The sequence below is a fragment of the Dioscorea cayenensis genome, chromosome 19 (assembly GCF_009730915.1).
Source record: "Dioscorea cayenensis subsp. rotundata cultivar TDr96_F1 chromosome 19, TDr96_F1_v2_PseudoChromosome.rev07_lg8_w22 25.fasta, whole genome shotgun sequence".
Taxonomy (NCBI): Eukaryota; Viridiplantae; Streptophyta; class Magnoliopsida; order Dioscoreales; family Dioscoreaceae; genus Dioscorea; species Dioscorea cayenensis.
The window spans coordinates 30,519,930-30,540,615 of record NC_052489.1 but is presented as its reverse complement, the minus strand read 5'-3'; the positions used below and the strand labels follow the sequence as shown (position 1 = coordinate 30,540,615).

The window sequence follows — 20,686 nt, the reverse complement described above, 5'->3', positions numbered from 1 at the left end:
AAAACCACTTTATTGGTCGAACTCAACCATTATTATAGTCTAACAACTCTCTAACTACTAACAATAATTTAGTTTGTCGACATCGAATTTTCACATAGGTGTTGATTTGTTGAGGAGAAGGGTTTAAATTTTGACTCACACAAATAAACTGCATAAGTGTTGTAGAGTTCGACTTCTCATATATATTTTTCGATAACACTTGGTTTATTTATATTTATAAAAAAAATAGAAATAAATCTCCTTACCTTCTTTCTCCGGTTCAAATCTCTTGATATGAAACTGAAGATAAAAAGGAGAATGAGCTACAATAGCTTGATAAAGTTCCAATAACCAAGGTTGTCAGACCCAGCTAAGCCCAGGGGTCAGGGGTTATTGGGTTCGACCAAGTTAAACCGGAATCAATAATTAAATATAAAAAATATTATAATAATTAATAATGAGCAAATATAATATTAAATCCATAATTATATTATAAAAACCTACTCAAATTTGATATTTAAATTGATAAATGACCTTATATACAGTAAAGTTTTCTAATTATGTCATTTATTTTTACATTTTTTAAATATTTACAAATTTAATATATTAATATATAATTATCGAACTTCTCTCGGTGTTATTTATTTATTTATTGGTTGATTTTGTTAAAATAAATAAGAAATTTAATTCAGTAATTCTTATATCTCAATTGAGTTTTTATTTTGTTTTAAATTTTCTTATATTTTTTATTTAATTAGAATACTTTAATTTTATATTTTTATAATAAAATTACACTCATTTATTGTTTTATTTTCTTAATAAATTAAATTTTTAGAAAGTATTTACATAACACATTAATATATTTTATTTAAATGTAAATTTTTGTTGATATATATATATATATATATATATATATATTGTAATTCTATTTATTGATTATAAATTATAAATTAATATTAATAAATATACACGATTTTGTGGTTTCTAATGAAATAATAATAATATATTATTAAATATTGTAAAAAAAAATTAAACATTGTGACCCGATTGACCCGGCCGGGTCAATCGGTTCCCGATTGAACCGCCCGGGTCACCGGGTTAACACCGGGTTTTTTAATACCCGGGTCAATGGGGTATATCCAGGCCGGCCACATGGCCGGTTCTTGGTTTTTCTGGTTGAACCGGCTGAACCGGTCCGGGTCTGACAACCTTGCCAAAAACTTACCTAGCTAGACAGCCTAGACCAAATGAGTGTTCAAAACATTGAATATAATATACAAGTCATGATTTTGGGAGGGAAAAAAAATCAATTTCTTGACATATAAAAGAAAAGACCATTTTGATCATACTCATAACAAAAAAATAAATAAATATATAAATATATATATTTTAACAAAGATGACAAACACCATATTATTAAAAGGTTGTTAAAAGAGAAGCGACTATGATATCTTTTCAACTACTTAGAAGTTTATTAATTAACTAAATATCACATTGGGCGATAAAAATTCCGTTGTGTGCATGTCTAGAAAATTTTCAAAAACTATATCGAGTTAATAAATCTCTCAATTATGCAACCATAGAGGGCATAGATAAAACATTTCATATAAAAGATTCACTAAACCCATTTTGATCACACTCATAATTATATATATATATATATATATAAGAAAAAGGATTCTAGGGCGTATGCAGTTGGTAACAGTTTGTGGGTGGGTGAGTTGTTTGCTGGTAGGTGAGTTGTTTGCTGGTAGGTGAGTTGTTTGCTCATAAATTCTGTATTGTAAGTGCTGGTAGAAATAGGGTTGAAAAATTGTGATGTGTTAAGTTACTGTGCTGAAAATGATTGAATAGTTCAGATTAAAACACTGTATAACCCATTTTTTTATTGTGTTACTATTCATAATTTGAATCTACGGACGTTTTTTTAACTACGCAATATATATATATATATATATATATTATATATGGATAAAGGCGATAAGCACCGTTTTATCAAAAAGTTGTCAAAAGATAGATAGCTGTGATATCTTTTCAACTACTTAAAAGTTTATTGATTTAACTAGATGTCACATAGGCTGATGAAAACCTTTTTATGTACATGTCCAGAAGATTTTCAAAGACTAAATCAAATTAATACTACCATGCAACCACTATGAAAGAGATACAACATTTTATATAAAAGACTGACTAAATCAATTTGAATAATACTACATAAACATTATTTGGCCTGAGGGACGGTGATGGATAGTGCTACTAATAATTGCTTCTCACCTCTAATGAAAATCCGCAATTAATAAAATATGTAACAAATATGTCCAACTCACAATGATACAATAATAAAATATCGTATTTATTTATTTATTTATTTTTAGATAAATACAGATAAATCACAATTTATGAAAAAATAAAAGAAAAAATATCATATTTTAACCCTAATAATCATGATCATGGTTCATGTTACTGTTAAAACAAAGTCATTGTACACATTGATATTATATATCTACCATTAGTGGATATTCAATGTATTTTCTATAATTTGATTCAAAAGGAGAATGATATACCAATATCTTTTTTATGGGTGTTGTCCTAAAATTTACTTAATATTCTTTAAATTCTTTGTATATTCGTCTTTTATCAGTCATATTTTATTGGTTTATGTAACAGTTAAAAAGAAATAACAAAGAGTAACAAGCTCACATAAGACACAAATTTACACAAAAAAATATTGCAGAAAAATTATAATTAGATGAAAACAAAAATGATTTCATATTAAAAAAAAAAAAGCATCATATTGATGCCTCAAATTAATTAGACGTCGAATTGATTTTGATTCAGTTTAAACATGACTATACTCTGTTGTCTTTTAAATATAATATAATTACTTAAATTCTTTTAATAGATCTATATCACAACAGCTCCATCTCTACACTCCCACCAGCATGAAGTTAGTTCATCTCTCCGCGGTTATCATAAATTTAAAAATATTTGTTTATAAGTTAAAAAATCACATAAATTGTTTTCAAATCTTTTAATTAAATAAAAGAGTAAATTTGTATGGAGTTCAACTCACTTGGTTTGAGAATCAAGCAAATTTTTGATTCTAGTCTATCATATGATACCATGTATCCACGTGAAAAAATTAATTATAAATAAATAAATAAATAAATATGTGGTAGCATAAGATAGACAGAAACAAGAACTTACTTGGTTCTCAAACCAGTTTATCATACGATACCACATATCCACGTGAAAAAATTAATTATAATTAAAAAAATAAATAAATATGTGGTAGCATAAGATAGACAGAAACAAGAACTTACTTGGTTCCCAAACCAGTTTATCATACGATACCACATATCCACGTGAAAAAATTAATTATAATTAAAAAAATAAATAAATATGTGGTAGCATAAGATAGACAGAAACAAGAACTTACTTGGTTCCCAAACCAGTTTATCATACGATACCACATATCCACATGAAAGAAATAATTATAAATAAATAAATATGTGGTAGCATAAGATAGACAGAAAAAAGAATTTACTTGGTTCTCAAACCAGTTTATCATACGATACCACTTATCCATTTGAAAAAATTAATTATAATTAAATAAATAAATAAATATGTGGTAGCATAAGACAGAAACAAAAACTTATTTGGTTTTCAAACCAATTTATCATACTATACCACGTATCCACGTAAAAAATTTAATTATAATTTAAAAAATAAATAAATATGTGATAGCATAATATAACACAGACAGAAAAAAAAATTTATTTGATTCTCAAATCAAATCAGGCAAGTTAAACTCGCTTCTGCTTCTTCTGTGTGGTGGTAGTGTGGTACAATGTACGCGGACAAATCCCGGCGTCTTTTCAACTTTTTCTTTTATTTATGCATTTGAATTTATTAGTTTTATTTGATTAAAATAAACCTCTAATCATGGCTATAAAGCAACCGCATCAACGAAAGCAAAGCCTCCATCGAAGCAACGGAGAAGAAGGAGGAGGAGGAGGAGAAGGAGAAAGAGATGGAGGCGATCAGTCATCGGACAGTGGAGATAAACGGCATAGCTATGCACATAGTGGAGAAGGGAATGGGTGGATTAGTCGTCCTCATGCTCCATGGCTTCCCGGAGCTCTGGTACTCATGGCGTCACCAGATCATCGCCCTCGCCGACAAAGGCTACCACGCCGTCGCCCCTGATCTCCGTGGCTATGGTGATACCGATTCCCCCTCCGACATCTCCTCCTACTCCATCTTCCATCTCGTTGGCGACATCGTCGAGCTAATCAATGCCCTTGGCCAAGAACAGGTTGTTCATCGTCTCATAAAAATCATCCCTTTCTTTCATTGCTCTCTGTTTTTTGGTTGATGTTTGTGATTTTGATAAAAAAGATTGTGTTTTTTATTTTTTGCACGCAAGGTGTTTGTGGTTGGGCATGACTGGGGAGCTCTGTTGGCGTGGCAGCTGTGCTTGTTCCGGCCGGACAAGGTGAAGGCTTTGGTGAATCTCAGTGTTGCATATATGCCTCGTAATCCGGCTATCAAGCCGGTTGACTACTACAGGTCTATCTACGGCGATAACTACTACATTTCCAGGTTTCAGGTATGGGATTTTCTGTCTAGCTGACTGACAACACGTACTGTTGTTCAAAAGCATGAGCTTTGTGGCAAGTTCAGTTGTATGTTGTTTGAATGTTGTATGATCTTTTGAGTAGATTTAATGACCTTTTATGGCGTTGCACTGATATTTCAGTGGTTGCAAGGTCCTTTCTCTTTGTTCCAGCTGGTTCTTCACACACCTCTTCCTTTTGTCATTGTGGTTTTAACTTTTAACCTCTTAACTTGGTTGCCAGTGTACTATTTTGACTTCATTTATCATATGTGATGTTGATACAGACGGCATCACTGACCTTTTGATGTACTTAATTGGAAATGTCAACATGCTTGAAAGGGTGAACCTGTGTGGGACCATTCTTTCTAAAACTAGACCATATATGATTTTTCAACAACTCCATTTCATATGTGACAACTTCTCATGAATTATGGTCATAGTTAATATACCATGAATGCTATATATGGTGACATTGTTATGACCGTTGTTGAAGAATCCTGGAAAATTCTCAACTGAACAAACAAACGTACATGGGATGTGGTTACAGGAACCAGGAGTGATTGAAGCAGAATTTGACCGTGTTAGCACAAAACAAGTGATCAAGAAGTTCTACACATTTCGTGACCCTGCTGGTATATTTATACCCAAAGAAGGTTGGATTTCACCCAATGATGAATTTATTCTTCCTAATTGGCTCTCTGAAGAAGATGTCAACTACATCAGTAAAAAGTTTGAAAAGTCTGGCTGGTCTGGAGGAGTTAACTATTACAGATGTTTGAACAGGTAAAAATATCTAGACAATCTTTGTTAGTGTGTTTACTTACTCATTTTCTCTTCTGTGATTGTGTTATTTAGTCAAATACTCAGCTGCAGAGGTTGATGTGTATGATTTTGTATTTGTTTAATTATATAATGATGCAGTAACTGGGAGCTTACAGAACCGTGGACTGGAGCACAAATAAAAGTACCTACAAAGTTTATAGTGGGAGATCTGGACTTAACTTATCACTATCCAGGCATCCAGGATTACATCCACAAAGGTGGTTTCAAACATGATGTTCCACTTCTTGAAGAAGTGGTTGTCATGAAAGGAGTTGCCCACTTCATCCAGCAGGAAAAGGCGCATGAAATCACACAGCACATTCTGGACTTCATCAAGAAATTCTGATCACCCTGTTTTCTGTAACCAAAACACTGTTTGTTGCTAAATAAATTGTGTTTATAATAAAACCTATCAGCTCGTTCATGTGCTGTTTTTATGTATTATTGTCAGAAATATAGTCAGTTTCTTTGCTGTTTTCTGTGAATAGTATGCCTCTACACGCAATTCTCTTGAAGAAAGAACGTTGCATGTGACAATTCTGTCATTGTCTGTCCCAAACCCTGGTCCCTGATAAGGAAAGAGTGGCTGGTAGATTTTAGTGGGAGATTAAATTTTTTATCATTATAGGAAAAAAATTGATTAGTCAAGACCGGCATACATTCAATATATATATTTAATTATTTGTCACTTTTATAAAATTTATATGCATTAAATATTTTGATATATTCTTTTAATTTTATCCATCTTCTCGTTTAAGGTGGGTGTATAAATATTTTTTTTTCTTCTAATTTTATCTTTTCTCGTTTAAAATGAAATGTGTGCATTAGTAAAATTAAAAATAAATTATTTAAATAGTCACTTAACTATATAATTATTCCTATGGTAACATTGTGTATTATGCTCTTTTACCATCTTAGCATCTTAGCATGCTATGTGGATAAAAACTCTATTTACTTTTAAGATAGTCAACTCATATAACTAGTTTTTCATATTATAGAAACAAAAAAGATAATATGATTTTTGAATTTTTAAAATTTTTAATCACAAAGACTGTAGTATTGTTATTTATTTAATTTGATTTTTTGTCTATATTGCACATTGATACAGCAAGGACATATAACGTTGCAAGCTACGTCTACACACTATTAACAGGGCTAGCCTAGGTGATCCAATTGAAATCAAATCTAAAATTAAATTACTCAATTGAAATTTTTATAATATGGCGACTCAAATAAGAGTGAGCTGATGACTGTTTAAATAATTTACCTTAAAAATAAATAACTCTAATAAAGTTTAAAATATTTTATCATAAATGTTTCTATTAGATTTTAGAAATGTTAATAACAGTTTTTAATAGATGTGCAAACTCAAATGTGATAGTTAACCTAAACCGAAAAGGGTAATATAATATTAAATTTTGGATGTGAAAGTAATTATGATAATTTATTCATAATATTTAACTGTTTTGTTATTATTTTTTTTTTATTTTACTTTGTTGTAAGTAATAGACTTTGAATTCTAATCAATCACCTTGTGTAGCAATAGCATAACTTCATTTTCTCATCAATTCTATTTCTGGCTCAATTCGTCTTGCTTTTAGTTTCCACTATGTGCAGATCAAATCATTTACATCAAAGAAATAATTTCCACCATCTATATATTATTATGACCCGTTCAACATGATATAAAATTGTTATTTTTCCAGCAAAGTAAAAGGAGTGAATCATTTTCAATCATTTGGTTCTTAAAAAAATATATGGTCTCTTTGTAATCATTTTGCACTTGACCAGGGAAAAGTAATTCATAAGGGAGGTGGTGTGAAAGTGATTACACTCTTGATGAAAAAGTTTGATAATTTTCAAATTACCAAAATACCCTTTATGACATAAAACTCTTCCTTATTTCTTTTGTCTTTGGAAAAAACCCTAACGCGATCGTATTTCCCAATTCGGATCGTTTCTTATGAATTGGATATATATATTTTTTATGGTATTTCATTGTAGATATAATGGTGCAAATATAATCCATATTTTTTTTAGTGTACTATAAAACATAAAAACCCAATTTAATTTTTTTTAAAATTTATGAAAAATAGATTAATTATTATTTGGACTTAGTAATATTATTAGAGTTGAATAAAACTCAAATTTGGTAACTACACCAATTAAGGGCAAAAATGAGAATAAACTTAATTTTACAGTGAAAATATATTCACACCAAATGAATAAATTAAATTTGCATGCAAAGTAATTACAATTTTAATTGAGATAATAAAAAACTATAATATTATTTTGCAAAAAAAAACTATTCCTTCACAGTTCCAAACGGGCCGTTATTGTGGTAGTTTCAGCGGTGTTTGAATTTAAAACATTCAAGACTGAGAGAGCTTAATTAATTGTTCAACAACAAATAAATATTCATACACTAATTGATTTATGACGTTGAACGGCTAAACAATCCTAAACATCCCAATTGAAGTCTTTTCACAGAAAATTTTAACTCTATCAAAGTCCGGTTAGATTAAAAAGTATTTATTTTTTAAAGTAGAAATAAATTGAGAATATAGAAAAAAACAAAAATGGTAAGATTTTTTATAAAGATTTGTGGGACCTGTGGCTATTTGTCTTAATAAATAAATAAATAAATAAAAAAATGTCCCAAAATCCACTGTGAAGAGTAGTAGAGGTGAGGGAGAAGATAAGAGAAGAGGAGAAGAAGATGGAGGGGATCAATCATCGGAGGTTGGAGGTGAACGGCATTGCCATGCACATAGCGGAGAAGGGAGAGGGTGGACCAGTCGTTCTCATGCTCCATGGCTTCCCGGAGCTCTGGTACTCATGGCGTCACCAGATCATCGGCCTCGCTGCCAAAGGTTACCACGCCGTTGCCCCTGACCTCCGTGGCTATGGTGACACCGATACCCCCTCCGCCATCTCATCCTACTCCATCTTCCATCTCGTCGGCGACATCGTCGCGCTAATCAACGTCCTTGGCCAAGAACAAGTTGTTCATCATCTAATAAAAATCCTTCCTTTCTTTCATTTCTCACTGTTTTTAAGTTGGTGTTTGTGATTTTGACAAAAAAAGATTGTGCTTTTTTATTTTTTGCGCGCAAGGTGTTTGTGGTTGGGCATGACTGGGGCGCTCTGGTGGCGTGGCATCTGTGCTTGTTCCGGCCGGACAAGGTGAAGGCTTTGGTGAATCTTAGTGTTGCATATAGGCCTCGCAACCCAACTGCCACGCTGGTTGACTACTTTAGGGCCCTCTACGGAGAGGAGTACTACGTTTGCAGGTTTCAGGTTTGGTCTTTCCCCTCTATGGAGCTTACAGCATGTTGTGTGGTTCCAAATTCAAAGCACTTTGATTGTCTTACAAGATACTGATCAGTAGAATACATGGACTTTCTATCCGAGTTAAGCTTGTTAAAAACTGGTGGTTGTATGTCCTTTTTCTTTGTTGACATGAGAATTTTCGGTCTTTGCGGTGGTGTCTTTGTTTTAACTTGGTTCTGTTTCGTCTTCGAGTTATATTCAGTTGATTGATTATATGAGGGTCTTTAAATAGGTAGCATTACTGAACTTTTGAGGTGGTTTGTAGGAGAAATCCTTGTTGCCTTCTATTATAAGCCAACATGCTTGAATGGGTGAATATTTGTAGATCCCTCTGTTTAGTTACTCTGGGATGTTATATTTTCATATATCCTGAATGTTTTATTGCTAAACCTGATTGTTTTATCACTTTTATGCTGCCGGCCTATTTTGTGCTAATCACTGAAATAAGATTAATGGTTGCTGCTCATGCATCACTATTGGTTACGAATTCTATAAAGTTTTACTTTGTATGCATTGATGGTGGTTTTAGGAACCTGGAGCAGTTGAAGCACAATTTGCCAGTGCTAATACTAGACAACTATGCAAATATTTCCTGAAGTTCTGTGATCCTGGTGGGTTGTTTATACCCAAGGAAGGTTTGGTTTTTCCTAATGATGAATCTTCTCTACCTGCTTGGCTCTCAGAAGAAGATCTCAACTATTTAACTAACAAGTTTGAGAAGACTGGCTTCACAGGAGGATTAAACTATTACCGATGTTTGAGTAGGTAAATTTATACAAGCTTCATACTTTCCCCTTTTTTTCCGTTTTGATTTTTTTGTCCCCTGAATAATCTTCCATAGAGGAAATTTTTCTAAATATAAAGTAATCAGAAGTATTCTTGACATTCACTTATTCACACATCTCATGTGAGGCTTGTAGTTTCCCTTTGCCTCTACATGGTAAACTCTTTTCACTCTGTTTTGTTCTGTCTCAAGGTATTTTAGTGATTAATACATCTTATAGGAAGTGAAAGTTCATGCTTGCTTTACCCTTTTTACGAATGAATTCCCGATACTGATAGCAAAGGTAACGGTTATCTTATCGATGATATTAATATTGATGATAGCGACGATAGTGACTATATCAGCTTTTTTATGTAGATTTCAATGTCTATCTATTGATGCTCAAACACATGAAAATTCAGCAATGTCACTGAGAATGGATAAAAATAAAATAAAATTGCAAAATTTATTGAACTCTTTATATTCTATGAATTGCTCAGTTACTTGCCTTTTACTTTTTCCAATTGTTGGCCAGGACATCAGCAAAGGTAATAAATTCAACTGTGGTTAAATTCTGCTGAAATTTCAGTGATCATGCACAATATTTTCTATTCTTTTTCTCTATCGTGGAGTTTGTTACGTTCTTACTGGTAATATGGATAAATGACTGAAATCTATCATGCATGTTGGTGGAATTATGCAGTAACTGGGAACTTCTGGCCCCTTGGACTGGAGCACAGATAAAAGTACCTACTAAGTATATAGTGGGAGATCTGGACCTGACTTATAACTATCCAGACATCCAGGATTACATCCACAAAGGTGGTTTCAAGCAAGCTGTTCCATTTCTTGAAGATGTGGTGGTCATGGCGGGAGTTGCCCACTTCATCAACCAGGAAAAGGCTCATGAAGTCACTGAGCACATTCTTGACTTCATCAAGCAATTCTAATCACCTTCTATTCTGCATATCAATAAACAAGCAGAGAAGACTAGCTCTTGAGAGTGAAAGTTGTAATTTATTTCCCTCAAAAAGTAAGACATTGAGACATAACTTCCTCTCACAACAAGGTTAAAAATTGTGGTTATGTTAGGGATATTGAGGCTTTTTCTCTTTTATTTATTTATTATTTTAATTTTATATATACAAAATTGTCCCCTGCTTCAGTAATACTGAAAAACCTAACGCCATCTTTATCAGATGGTTAGTGGTACTAACCTTGGGTTCTTTGGGAGAGGAAAAAAATTATTAGAGTTCGAATCATTCGACTAACCCAAATATTTGTCTTTCCTATAAAAACTAAAAAAATAAAAAAAATATTAATGAAAAGAGTAAAAGTAAAATTTATTGAATATGATCTGAAAAAAATTTGTAAAAAAAAAAAAATCTGAAAAATGATAAAATAAAATCTATTAATGCAATAGATGCATGGTAAAAGCCTTTTTCCTTGGCAAGATGCCAACATTTTTTATGTGGGGGAACAATATAAACAAACTCGAGATGTATTTATATATTTATTATAAAAATGACAAACCCAAAAATATCTTAGTTCGAAATGAGTGGTAGTTTTAAAATGGAATTAAACAAAACGGTTTGTCACATCCCAAACAGGCCGCAAGCTTTCATGTTAATAATCACAAATAGAGGTTTGGAAGCGGTTAGAATCAATAATACCCATGAAAAGTTTCACATTAAATTCGTAAACCTCTTTATTGGTATAACTTAACAATAATTATACTTTAAAAACTCTTTAGTTCAACCACAATGATTTATTGACATTTGATCCCTGCATAAAGTATTTGTTTATTGAGCGAATAAGTTCAAATCACAATTCACACAGGTGGAGAATACATATGTTATAGAACTCAGTTTTTTGTATATGTTTGTCTCTAACATATGATTTATTTATATTTATTAATAATAAATAAAACATCTTATAGATTCTTCTTTTTTGAGTTAAATCTTATTTATATTTATTAATAATAATAAAAACATCTTATAGATTCTTCTTTTTTGAGTTAAATCTCCTGATCTGAACCGAAGATCAAAAGGGGAATGAACTACCATCCAATAAAATTACAAAAATTTATCTAGTTTGATTAAACTAGAGTTCAAAACATTCAATATAATAACTACAAGTCATGATTTTGGGGGGAAATAAGATTAATTTTCAAACATATAAAAGTAAAAAAATTTTGATCATGCTCATAATAATGTATTTTTTTTTCTTCAAAAATGACAAGCATCACTTAAATAAGAATAGTAAGGAAGAAATTAACGTGGTGATGCATTAGTTATATTGATTTTTTTTTCAATTAAAAATTTATTAACTAAATCAGATATGACACGGACGATAAAAACAAATTTAAAAAATTTTTAAGAATAAAATCAGAGAAGAGACACAAAACCTCTGACATAAGATCCACCTAGCCCTGTTTAAATAATAACATAAATAATATTTGTCCTTAAAAACAGTGATAAATAGTACTACTAATATTTGCTTCTGACCTTTATCAAATCCGTTTAATTAAAAATGTAATAAATATGCCCAACTCATAAAAATACAATAAAAAGTATTATTCTTTAACCCTAATAATTAGGATCATGATTTGTGTTACTGTTAAAACAAAGTCGTCATTTGTATACATTGATATTTATACCACTACCATTAGTAATTAATTTTCTTTTCCATATTTTGATTTAGAATGAAAATTAAATACCAATATTTTTTTTATGAGGTGATGTCCCAAAATTACTTAATAATCTCTAAATTCTTTGGGTGCTGTTTTTTTTTATCAATAACAGTTAAAATTTACAAGTTAATAATAGACTCACAGATTTCAATGAAAATTATTCAGTAAAAATCATAATTAGATGAAAAAAATGATTTCATTATTTTGAGAAAAAAAACAACATAATATTGAGGGTTGTATACTTGTATTTGCCAAAATTTACGTTATAATAAAACTATAACTAATGTTTTAAAAGACCAAAAGTCATCAAGTTAATTACAAACAAAATTGATTTTGATGCAATTTAAACATGACTTGAGTAAATTGTTATTTACATGCAATTTAATTACTTTTATGTTTTTTAATAAGCCTATATCACAACAGCTCCATCCGTACACTCCCACCTATATCAGCGGCCAACTATAAAATTAGTTCATCTCTCCCCTATCATCACAAACTAAATATATATATATAACATTCAAAGAATCACATAAATCAACACCAAATCTTTTACGTAATTAACTTAAATAGAAAGCTTGCGTGTGGTGCAATGTATGCCGACAAATCCTCGCTTTTCAACGTTTTCTTAATGTATGCAGTAATGCAGGTGTATTTATTAGTTTTAGTTGATTAAAAACAACCCTCTCTAATCAATAATCAATAATCATGGCTATAAAACAATGGCATCAACGAAGGCAAAGCATCCATCGAAGCAAGGGAGAAGAAGAAGAAGAAGGAGGAGGAGATGGAGGGGATCAGTCATCGGACAATGGAGGTGAATGGCATAGCCATGCACATAGCGGAGAAGGGAATGGGTGGACCAATCGTCCTCATGCTCCATGGCTTCCCGGAGCTCTGGTACTCATGGCGTCACCAGATCAATGGCCTCGCCGACAAAGGCTACCACGCAGTCGCCCCTGACCTTCGTGGGTATGGTGATACCGATTCTCCCTCCGCTATCTCCTCCTATTCCATCTTCCATCTCGTTGGTGACATGATCGCCCTAATCGCCATCCTTGGCCAAGCACAGGTTGTTCATCGTCTCGTAAAAATCATCCCTTTCCTTTCTTTCATTGCTCTCTGTTTTTTTGGTTGATGTTTGTGATTTTGATAAAAAAAAAAATGTGCTTTTTATTTTTTGCACGCAAGGTGTTTGTAGTTGGGCATGACTGGGGAGCTCTGGTGGCGTGGCACCTGTGCTTGTTCCGGCCGGACAAGGTGAAGGCTTTGGTGAATCTTAGTGTTGCATATATGCCTCGTAATCCGGCTATCAAACCGGTTGACTACTTCAGGTCTATCTACGGCGACGACTACTACATTTGCAGGTTTCAGGTATGGGATCGATTCTCTGTCTGTGTAGCTGACTGACAACAAGTTCTGTTGTTCCAAAGCATGAGCTTAATTTGTGGCAAGCTCAGTTGCATTTTGTTTGAATGTTGTATGATCTTTTGAGTAGGTTTAATGACCTTTTATGGCGTTGCACTGATCTTTCAGTGGTTGCAAGGTCCTTTCTCTTTGTACCTGGTTCTTCACGTACCTCTTCCGTTTGTCACTGCGGTTTTAACTTAATTTTAACCTCTAACTTGGTTTCCAGTGTACTATTTTGACTTCATTTATCATGTGTGCTGTTGATACAGACGGCGTCACTGACCTTTTGATGTACTTAAATTGGAAATGTCAACATGCTTGAAAGGGTGAACCTGTGTGGGACCATTCTTTCTAAAACTAGACCATATATGATTTTTCAACAACTCCATTTCACATGTGACAACTTCATGAATTATGGTCATAGTTAATATACCATGAATGCTATATATGGTGACATTGTTATGACTGTTGTTGAAGTATTAATCCTTGGGAAATTTTGAACTGAAGAAACAACCGTACATGGGATGTGAATACAGGAACCAGGAGTAATTGAAGCAGAATTTGGCCGTGTTAGCACAAAACAAGTGATCAAGAAGTTCTACACGCTTCGTGACCCTGATGGTATATTTATACCCAAAAAAGGTTGGATTTCACCCAATGATAAATTTACTCTTCCTAATTGGCTCTCTGAAGAAGATGTCAACTACATCAGTAAAAAGTTCGAAAAGTCTGGCTGGTCTGGAGGAGTTAACTATTACCGATGTTTGAATAGGTAAAAATATCTAGACAATCTTTGTTAGTGTGTTTACTTACTCATTTTCTCTTCTGTGATTGTGTTATTTGGTCAAATACTCAGCTGCAAAGGTTGATGCGTATGATTTTGTATTTGTTTAATTATATAATGATGCAGTAACTGGGAGCTTACAGAACCGTGGACTGGAGCACAAATAAAAGTACCTACAAAGTTTATAGTGGGAGATCTGGACTTAACTTACCACTATCCAGGCATCCAGGATTACATCCACAAAGGTGGTTTCAAACATGATGTTCCACTTCTTGAAGAAGTGGTTGTCATGAAAGGAGTTGCCCACTTCATCCAGCAAGAAAAGGCGCATAATATCACAGAGCACATTCTGAACTTCATCAAGAAATTCTGATCACCCTGTTTTCTGCATATCAATAAACATGAAAATATGACTTGTATCTTTACTGCACTCAAAGCACTGTTGAAATAAAAGTTGTATTCACTACAATAAAGAAATCAAAACACTATTTGTTGCTAAGCAAATTGTGTTTTATAATAAAATCCGGCAGTTGATTTATGTTACAATTGTTCTGAAAAGTCTCTTAGACAGCCAGCCAGTAGTCCACTTTAGTGATTTCTTTCGTCTTTAAAGTTTAAAGTGAGAAGTTCGCCCCTGCACGTTATTTTATTAAAAAGAGAGGGCATTGCGCCTATTATGACGGTAATCTTTTGGTTATTAAGAGACCAATATATCACCACATATATCAGTACGTAAACATGATTATTTATTCAAAAATCTGAAACTATTTTTTTTATTTTATTATTTTTTAAATTAATACTCAGAAAAAAAAAAAATACTTTGTCCAATGCCCCGCTAATATCACTATAAATACCTAAAAGGGAATAGAACTAGTAAAAAGAGAAGATCAGAAGGCAATTCATTTTATTTTATTTTATTTTATTTTTAAAAAAGATGATAAATGATTGTTTAACGTATGAGCATAAGCTGTGATATCATTCATTAATAAATTTCTGCTATGAACAAAAGCAATTCATTTTCATTCTAAGAGTTTACACAGAATTAAAAGTTGAGAGTTTGACTCGTTTAAAATGAATTGATTAAAAATTTATGATTTATTTATATTTATTAAAATAAAAAATATTGTGTGATTCTAAATGCACTGCACAACAATTGTCTCACAAGCTATTGGTAAATAGACCAAAATAGTTTGACTCTTTCTACGAATTGATTAAAAGTTTATAATTTGTTTATATTTATTAAAATAAACAATATTGTGTGGTTCTAAATTCACTCCTCTTCAATTGTCTCACAAGCTATTAGTCAATAGAAAATATAGTTTTTCTATGCTTCAAAATAAATGATTGTCTGTGTTAAGCTTGTCAAAAGCTGGTGGTTGAATGTCCTTTTTGTTTTTATTTTTTTGGCTGACTGAGAATTTTTAGTCCTTGCTGTAGCGTCTTTGTTTTAAGTTGATTTGGTTTCGTCTTTGAGTAACATTCGTTTCATTGATTATATGAAAGTCTTTAAATTGGTAATATCACCAAACTTGTCAAGTGGTATATAGGACAAGTCCTTGTTGCCTTATATTACAGGCCAACGTGTTTCGCTTAAATGGGTGAATCTTTATAGATCTCTCTGTATAATAACTCTTGACATGAGATTTTTTTGGCCATGTTCTTTCAATTCTACTTCATATTTAACAAATATTTTAGGCAATTAGGCCTTGGTGAATTATGCCCATTAATTAGTTCCCAACCACAGTTGGAACTGATGATATATCATGAATGATTTGTTGCCAGCAAAAACAATAGAAATTACCTTTTTATGTAAAGGAAAAATCACGGGACAAACTCGATAATACATTTAATTTTAAAAATAAACAATTACTATAGTTTTAACCATTCAAGTTTTTGTTTAGAGTTTAAGATCCAACAAATTGTATCAAAGTTTTTGTCCAAAGCATGAAATCCAGTAAATTGTATAAAATATAAAGATTATGTCTTTTTGAGCATCAATAGACCAATCTCAAAAAAACCAATTTAGTGCAAGTCAGTATCTTAATTTTACAAAATTGGTTATTATTATAATAACTCCATTATCCCTTTTTCTTCTTTTTTGCTATGCACCATTCACTCCTCTCCATTGTTGTAAAAACCGGATTAGATCAGCCAGTTCAACCGACTGATAAATCGGTCCGATTAGTCACACAAAACACCAAAAAACCAGACCAACCCGTTCAACAGGTGAACTGGTTGGACCGGACTGGCCGGTTGATTTATTTATTTTAAAATTTTAAAGTTAAACCCGTTTTAAAAAACAAAAAGCAAAATATTATATACTTATATTTTATTTTATTCCTATTTTTTGTTGTTGTTGTTATTATTGTATACTTATATTTAATTTAATTATTTATTTTTAAATATTTGTTGTATGGTTATATCCTTGTATATTTGTATTTTAAAAAAATTCAATTTTATGTGAAATTGATATTTTATGACCTTATAAAGGCAATATAACTTTACAATATGTAATTTTATAATCTTTTTTAATTTTAAAAGTATTTTTTACTTATTTTTTAAATTTTTAAAAAATATTTATTTAAAAAATATTAAATCCGGTCGAACGGGTCAATCCAATCAATTCAACAGGTTGGACCATGAACTAGTTGCCTAATCAGGACAACAATCACTACGGTTTTTAAAACATTACTTCTCTCCAAACCAAAAAAACATCGAAGTCATGTGCACATCTTGGAATTGGATGTCTGATAATACGCTCACTCCTGTTAGACAAGATGCGTGGTATAAATTCTCAATCCTCCGTCCTTTTTTTAACTTATTTATTTTATTTAATTCTACATATTAAAAAAATTTTGGTTAGAGTTAGGTGATAATTTAAAATTTATAAAATTTATATTAATTTTTAATAATATTATATTTAAATAAATTTTAAAAAAATAGTTAAATTTAATTTATTAAAAATTATAAAAATATATTAAATATAAAAAATAAATTTGAAAAATCCAATATTTAATATTACACATAATTTTTAAATAAACAAATAAAAAAACAAAGAAAATCTTTAAAATATGAAAAATAACAAAAAAAAAACAGAAGAGAATATAACCAAATGAACCACGAGAGCCCTCACTGCATGGTTGGATAATATATTTAACACTATATTTTCAAGCAGTTAATTTTTTATTAATAATTAAATAATTTATTAATAACAAGTCTATATTAAAATAATTCACAAATGGTGAAAATTTAAATTATGATAAAAATATATTTTTAAGAGTGTGAATAATAGTTATGTACATCTTTATATTTCTTAGCTGCTGAGCCATTCATCCCGGCAATTTTTTTTTTGTTTTAAATCTCCTCAGCAGTCACTTTTGTCTTTTAATTTTTGCCTCGGATAAGAGACCAAAACATGACTATACACTAGTTTTATATTATTTATTCTAAACCTCTTTTATCTTAATCAGTTCAACAAACAAAACTCGGACCTTTGTCAATTCCAGGAAACCATTGTTGTCCCAACTCACAGAGTAGGAGAAGAAGATGGAGGGGATCAATCATCGGAGAGTGGAGGTGAACGGCATTGGCATGCACATAGCCGAGAAGGGAGAGGGTGGACCAGTCGTCCTCATGCTCCATGGCTTCCCGGAGCTCTGGTATTCATGGCGTCATCAGATCAATGGGCTCGCTGCCAAAGGTTACCACGCCGTCGCCCCTGACCTCCGTGGCTATGGTGACACCGATGCCCCCTCCGCCATCTCCTCCTACTCCATGTTCCATCTCGTCGGCGACATCGTCGCGCTAATCAATGTCCTTGGCCAAGATCAAGTTGTTCATCATCTAATAAAAATCCTTTGTTTCTTTTATTTCTTACTGTTTTTAAATTGATGATTGTGATTTTGACAAAAAAAAGATTGTGCTTTTTTTTTATTTTTTTGCGCGTAAGGTGTTTGTGGTTGGGCATGACTGGGGCGCTCTGGTGGCATGGCACCTATGCTTGTTCCGGCCGGACAAGGTGAAAGCTTTGGTGAATCTCAGTGTTCCATTTATGCCTCGTAATCCGGCTGTCAAACCAGTTGACTACTTTAGGTCCCTCTTTGGAGACGATTACTACATTTGCAGGTGTCAGGTTTGGTCTCTGTGTGTGTGTGTGTGTGTGCAGCTTAAAGCATGTCGGGTCGTTCCAAATTCAATGCACTTTGATTGTCTTACAAGCTATTGATCAGTAGAATTTATGGGCTTCATATTGTTGAAAAGAATTGATCATGTTTGTTAAAAGCTGGTGGTTGGATTCCGTTTCTTTGTGTCAGATTCTTCAATTAGTGTTCTTAGGATTTGTGGTCCTTGCTGTAGGATTTTTCTTTTTTTTTTAACTTGGTTCTGTTCCGGCTTTGAGTTTGTTTCAGTTCATTGATTATATGTAGTCTTTAAATAGGTCCCATCACCAAACTTGTGTGGTTTGTAGATGTCCTTCTTGCCTTGTATAAGCAGGCTACATACTAAATAAAATTACTCTGAGAGATGAGATCTTTGACCATGTTCTTTCAATTCTCTATGTAGCAAATGTTTTAGGCCTTGGTGAATTATGGCCATGAGTTTCCAACCACATGTTGAACTGACAACGTATCTTTTATGTTTTGTTACTCTCTGTAGATTAGAACTTGTGCTAAATTTGATTGTTTATTTATGCTGCCATCCTGTTTTGTCCTAATTACTGAAATAAGCTTAATCATGACTGTGCATGCTTTGTTATGGTTCATGAAACCTAGAATAATTTACTTTGTATACACTGATGGGGTTGTAGGAACCTGGAGGAATTGAAGCACAATTGGCCAATTTTAATATTAAACAACTTTTCAAAATGTTCCTGAAGTTCCGTGATCCTGGTGGTTTTTTTATGCCCAAGGAAGGTTGGGTTTTACCTAATGATGAATCTTCTCTTCCTGCGTGGCTCTCTGAAGAAGATCTCGACCACTTCAGTAACAAGTATGAGAAGACTGGCTTCACTGGAGGATTAAACTATTACCGATGTTTGAACAGGTAAATTTATACAAGCTTCATACTTGCCTTTTTTTTTCCATTTTGATTTTCTCTTCCCTCAATTGTCTATCACAGAGGAATTTTTTTTAATAAAAATATAAAGTAATCAGAAATATTCTTGACAAGCACATTTATACTCATGTGAGGCTTGTAGTGTTCCTTAGTCATTGCATGGTAAACCCCTGTCACTCTGTTTTGTTCTGTCTAGAGGTAATTTGGTGGTAGGTCCTGTAGGAAGTGATAGATCATACTTGCTTTGCTGTATTTCTGAATGAATTTCCGGATAGCAAGGCTAAAGGTTATCTTATTGATGATACTAATATTGATGATTGCAACTATATTAGTTCTTCTATCTAGATTGCAATGTCCATCTATTGATGTAACAACATCCTGCTTTATTCTGAAATGAGTACAAATGCAAGAGAATTCAGTAATGTCCCTGAGAATGGAAAAAACAAAATTAGGGAATTTAATGAACAGTTTATTATCTCTGAGTTGCTTGGTTACTTGTCTTTTATTTCTTCCATTTTATTGGCCAGGACATCAGTGACACATACATAGTAAATGCAAGTGTGCTCACATTCTGCTGAAATTTCCGTGATCATTTACAATATTTCCTACTTTGTTTCTCTGTTATGAAGTTTGTTGGATTCCTGTTGCTGATATAGAATCAATGACTGAAACCTATCATGCATGTTGGTGGATTATGCAGTAACTGGGAGCTTCTGGCACCGTGGACAGGTGCACAGATTAAGGTACCCACTAAGTATATTGTGGGAGATCTGGACCTAACTTATCACTACCCAGGTGTCAAAGATTTTGTTCACAAAGGTGGTTTCAAGCAAGTTGTTCCATTTCTTGAGGATGTGGTTGTCATGGATGGAGTTGCTCACTTCATCAACCAGGAAAAGGCACATGAAGTCACTGAGCACATTCTTAACTTCATCCAAAAATTCTGACCTTCTATGTTCTGTGTATCAATAAATATGCATCAGCCATCTCTAAAGGATCTCGAACCGAAAAAATTGCCATACCTATGGCCCTCTTGTTTCTTACATCTATATTCGGAGGGATTATTTTCTTATAATGTGTAGTTTGTGTTTCTACTTAACTTTAGTATCTCGTATATATTTCTGCTTTTTCAGCTTTTCTATTTTTGATGTTCAAAAAAGGAATTCTCCTTGGCAAATTCCCAGTTTTGCCTGTTGTGTTGTCTCTTTTATTATACTTAGATTTCTTCAC

The 20,686-nt window shown here is 32.3% G+C and overlaps 4 protein-coding genes across 7 annotated transcripts; all 4 read left to right on the top strand.

The window, feature by feature from the left end:
• The first annotated feature begins 3,739 nt into the window (after positions 1–3,739).
• Positions 3,740–5,907, top strand: LOC120250352 (epoxide hydrolase A-like). Its single transcript, XM_039259155.1, has 5 exons — positions 3,740–3,831; positions 3,937–4,297; positions 4,409–4,591; positions 5,148–5,383; positions 5,522–5,907. The coding sequence occupies exons 2-5, from the start codon at positions 4,013–4,015 to the stop codon at positions 5,766–5,768; spliced, it is 951 nt and encodes a 316-aa protein (XP_039115089.1). The 5' UTR covers positions 3,740–3,831; positions 3,937–4,012; the 3' UTR covers positions 5,769–5,907.
• A 2,193-nt stretch (positions 5,908–8,100) lies between these two features.
• Positions 8,101–10,635, top strand: LOC120250353 (epoxide hydrolase A-like). 3 transcript variants are annotated; one of them, XM_039259157.1, is made up of 5 exons: positions 8,101–8,426; positions 8,540–8,722; positions 9,285–9,366; positions 9,439–9,520; positions 10,222–10,635. In XM_039259157.1, the coding sequence occupies exons 1-5, from the start codon at positions 8,142–8,144 to the stop codon at positions 10,466–10,468; spliced, it is 879 nt and encodes a 292-aa protein (XP_039115091.1). In that variant the 5' UTR covers positions 8,101–8,141; the 3' UTR covers positions 10,469–10,635. The 3 variants fall into 3 exon arrangements, with proteins under 3 accessions (XP_039115091.1, XP_039115090.1, XP_039115092.1); XM_039259156.1 differs by having other exon boundaries at positions 9,285–9,520; XM_039259158.1 differs by having other exon boundaries at positions 9,285–9,516; positions 10,222–10,406.
• Positions 10,636–12,910: 2,275 nt separating this feature from the next.
• LOC120250357 (epoxide hydrolase A-like) lies at positions 12,911–14,918 on the top strand. Its single transcript, XM_039259162.1, has 4 exons — positions 12,911–13,279; positions 13,399–13,581; positions 14,154–14,389; positions 14,528–14,918. The coding sequence occupies exons 1-4, from the start codon at positions 12,995–12,997 to the stop codon at positions 14,772–14,774; spliced, it is 951 nt and encodes a 316-aa protein (XP_039115096.1). The 5' UTR covers positions 12,911–12,994; the 3' UTR covers positions 14,775–14,918.
• Positions 14,919–17,805: 2,887 nt separating this feature from the next.
• Positions 17,806–20,595, top strand: LOC120250354 (epoxide hydrolase A-like). Of its 2 annotated transcripts, none has more exons than XM_039259160.1 (4): positions 17,806–18,232; positions 18,351–18,419; positions 19,209–19,444; positions 20,157–20,595. In XM_039259160.1, exons 1-4 carry the CDS (start codon positions 17,948–17,950, stop codon positions 20,401–20,403), a joined length of 837 nt encoding a protein of 278 aa, XP_039115094.1. In that variant the 5' UTR covers positions 17,806–17,947; the 3' UTR covers positions 20,404–20,595. The 2 variants fall into 2 exon arrangements, with proteins under 2 accessions (XP_039115094.1, XP_039115093.1); XM_039259159.1 differs by having other exon boundaries at positions 17,808–18,232; positions 18,351–18,533.
• Positions 20,596–20,686: the final 91 nt, after the last annotated feature.

What these genes read in the sequence shown, in the direction of transcription:
- LOC120250352 (XM_039259155.1), top strand. Translation starts at nt 4,013, where the DNA reads ATGGAGGCGATCAGTCATCGGACAGTGGAGATAAACGGCATAGCTATG. An exon ending in ATGCCCTTGGCCAAGAACAG is followed by an intron (nt 4,298 to 4,408) that starts GTTGTTCATCGT and finishes TTTGCACGCAAG; the next exon opens with GTGTTTGTGGTTGGGCATGA. An exon ending in ACTACATTTCCAGGTTTCAG is followed by an intron (nt 4,592 to 5,147) that starts GTATGGGATTTT and finishes ATGTGGTTACAG; the next exon opens with GAACCAGGAGTGATTGAAGC.
- LOC120250353 (XM_039259156.1), top strand. Translation starts at nt 8,142, where the DNA reads ATGGAGGGGATCAATCATCGGAGGTTGGAGGTGAACGGCATTGCCATG. An exon ending in ACTACGTTTGCAGGTTTCAG is followed by an intron (nt 8,723 to 9,284) that starts GTTTGGTCTTTC and finishes TGGTGGTTTTAG; the next exon opens with GAACCTGGAGCAGTTGAAGC. An exon ending in TATTACCGATGTTTGAGTAG is followed by an intron (nt 9,521 to 10,221) that starts GTAAATTTATAC and finishes GGAATTATGCAG; the next exon opens with TAACTGGGAACTTCTGGCCC.
- LOC120250357 (XM_039259162.1), top strand. Translation starts at nt 12,995, where the DNA reads ATGGAGGGGATCAGTCATCGGACAATGGAGGTGAATGGCATAGCCATG. An exon ending in CCATCCTTGGCCAAGCACAG is followed by an intron (nt 13,280 to 13,398) that starts GTTGTTCATCGT and finishes TTTGCACGCAAG; the next exon opens with GTGTTTGTAGTTGGGCATGA. An exon ending in TATTACCGATGTTTGAATAG is followed by an intron (nt 14,390 to 14,527) that starts GTAAAAATATCT and finishes ATAATGATGCAG; the next exon opens with TAACTGGGAGCTTACAGAAC.
- LOC120250354 (XM_039259159.1), top strand. Translation starts at nt 17,948, where the DNA reads ATGGAGGGGATCAATCATCGGAGAGTGGAGGTGAACGGCATTGGCATG. An exon ending in ACTACATTTGCAGGTGTCAG is followed by an intron (nt 18,534 to 19,208) that starts GTTTGGTCTCTG and finishes ATGGGGTTGTAG; the next exon opens with GAACCTGGAGGAATTGAAGC. An exon ending in TATTACCGATGTTTGAACAG is followed by an intron (nt 19,445 to 20,156) that starts GTAAATTTATAC and finishes TGGATTATGCAG; the next exon opens with TAACTGGGAGCTTCTGGCAC.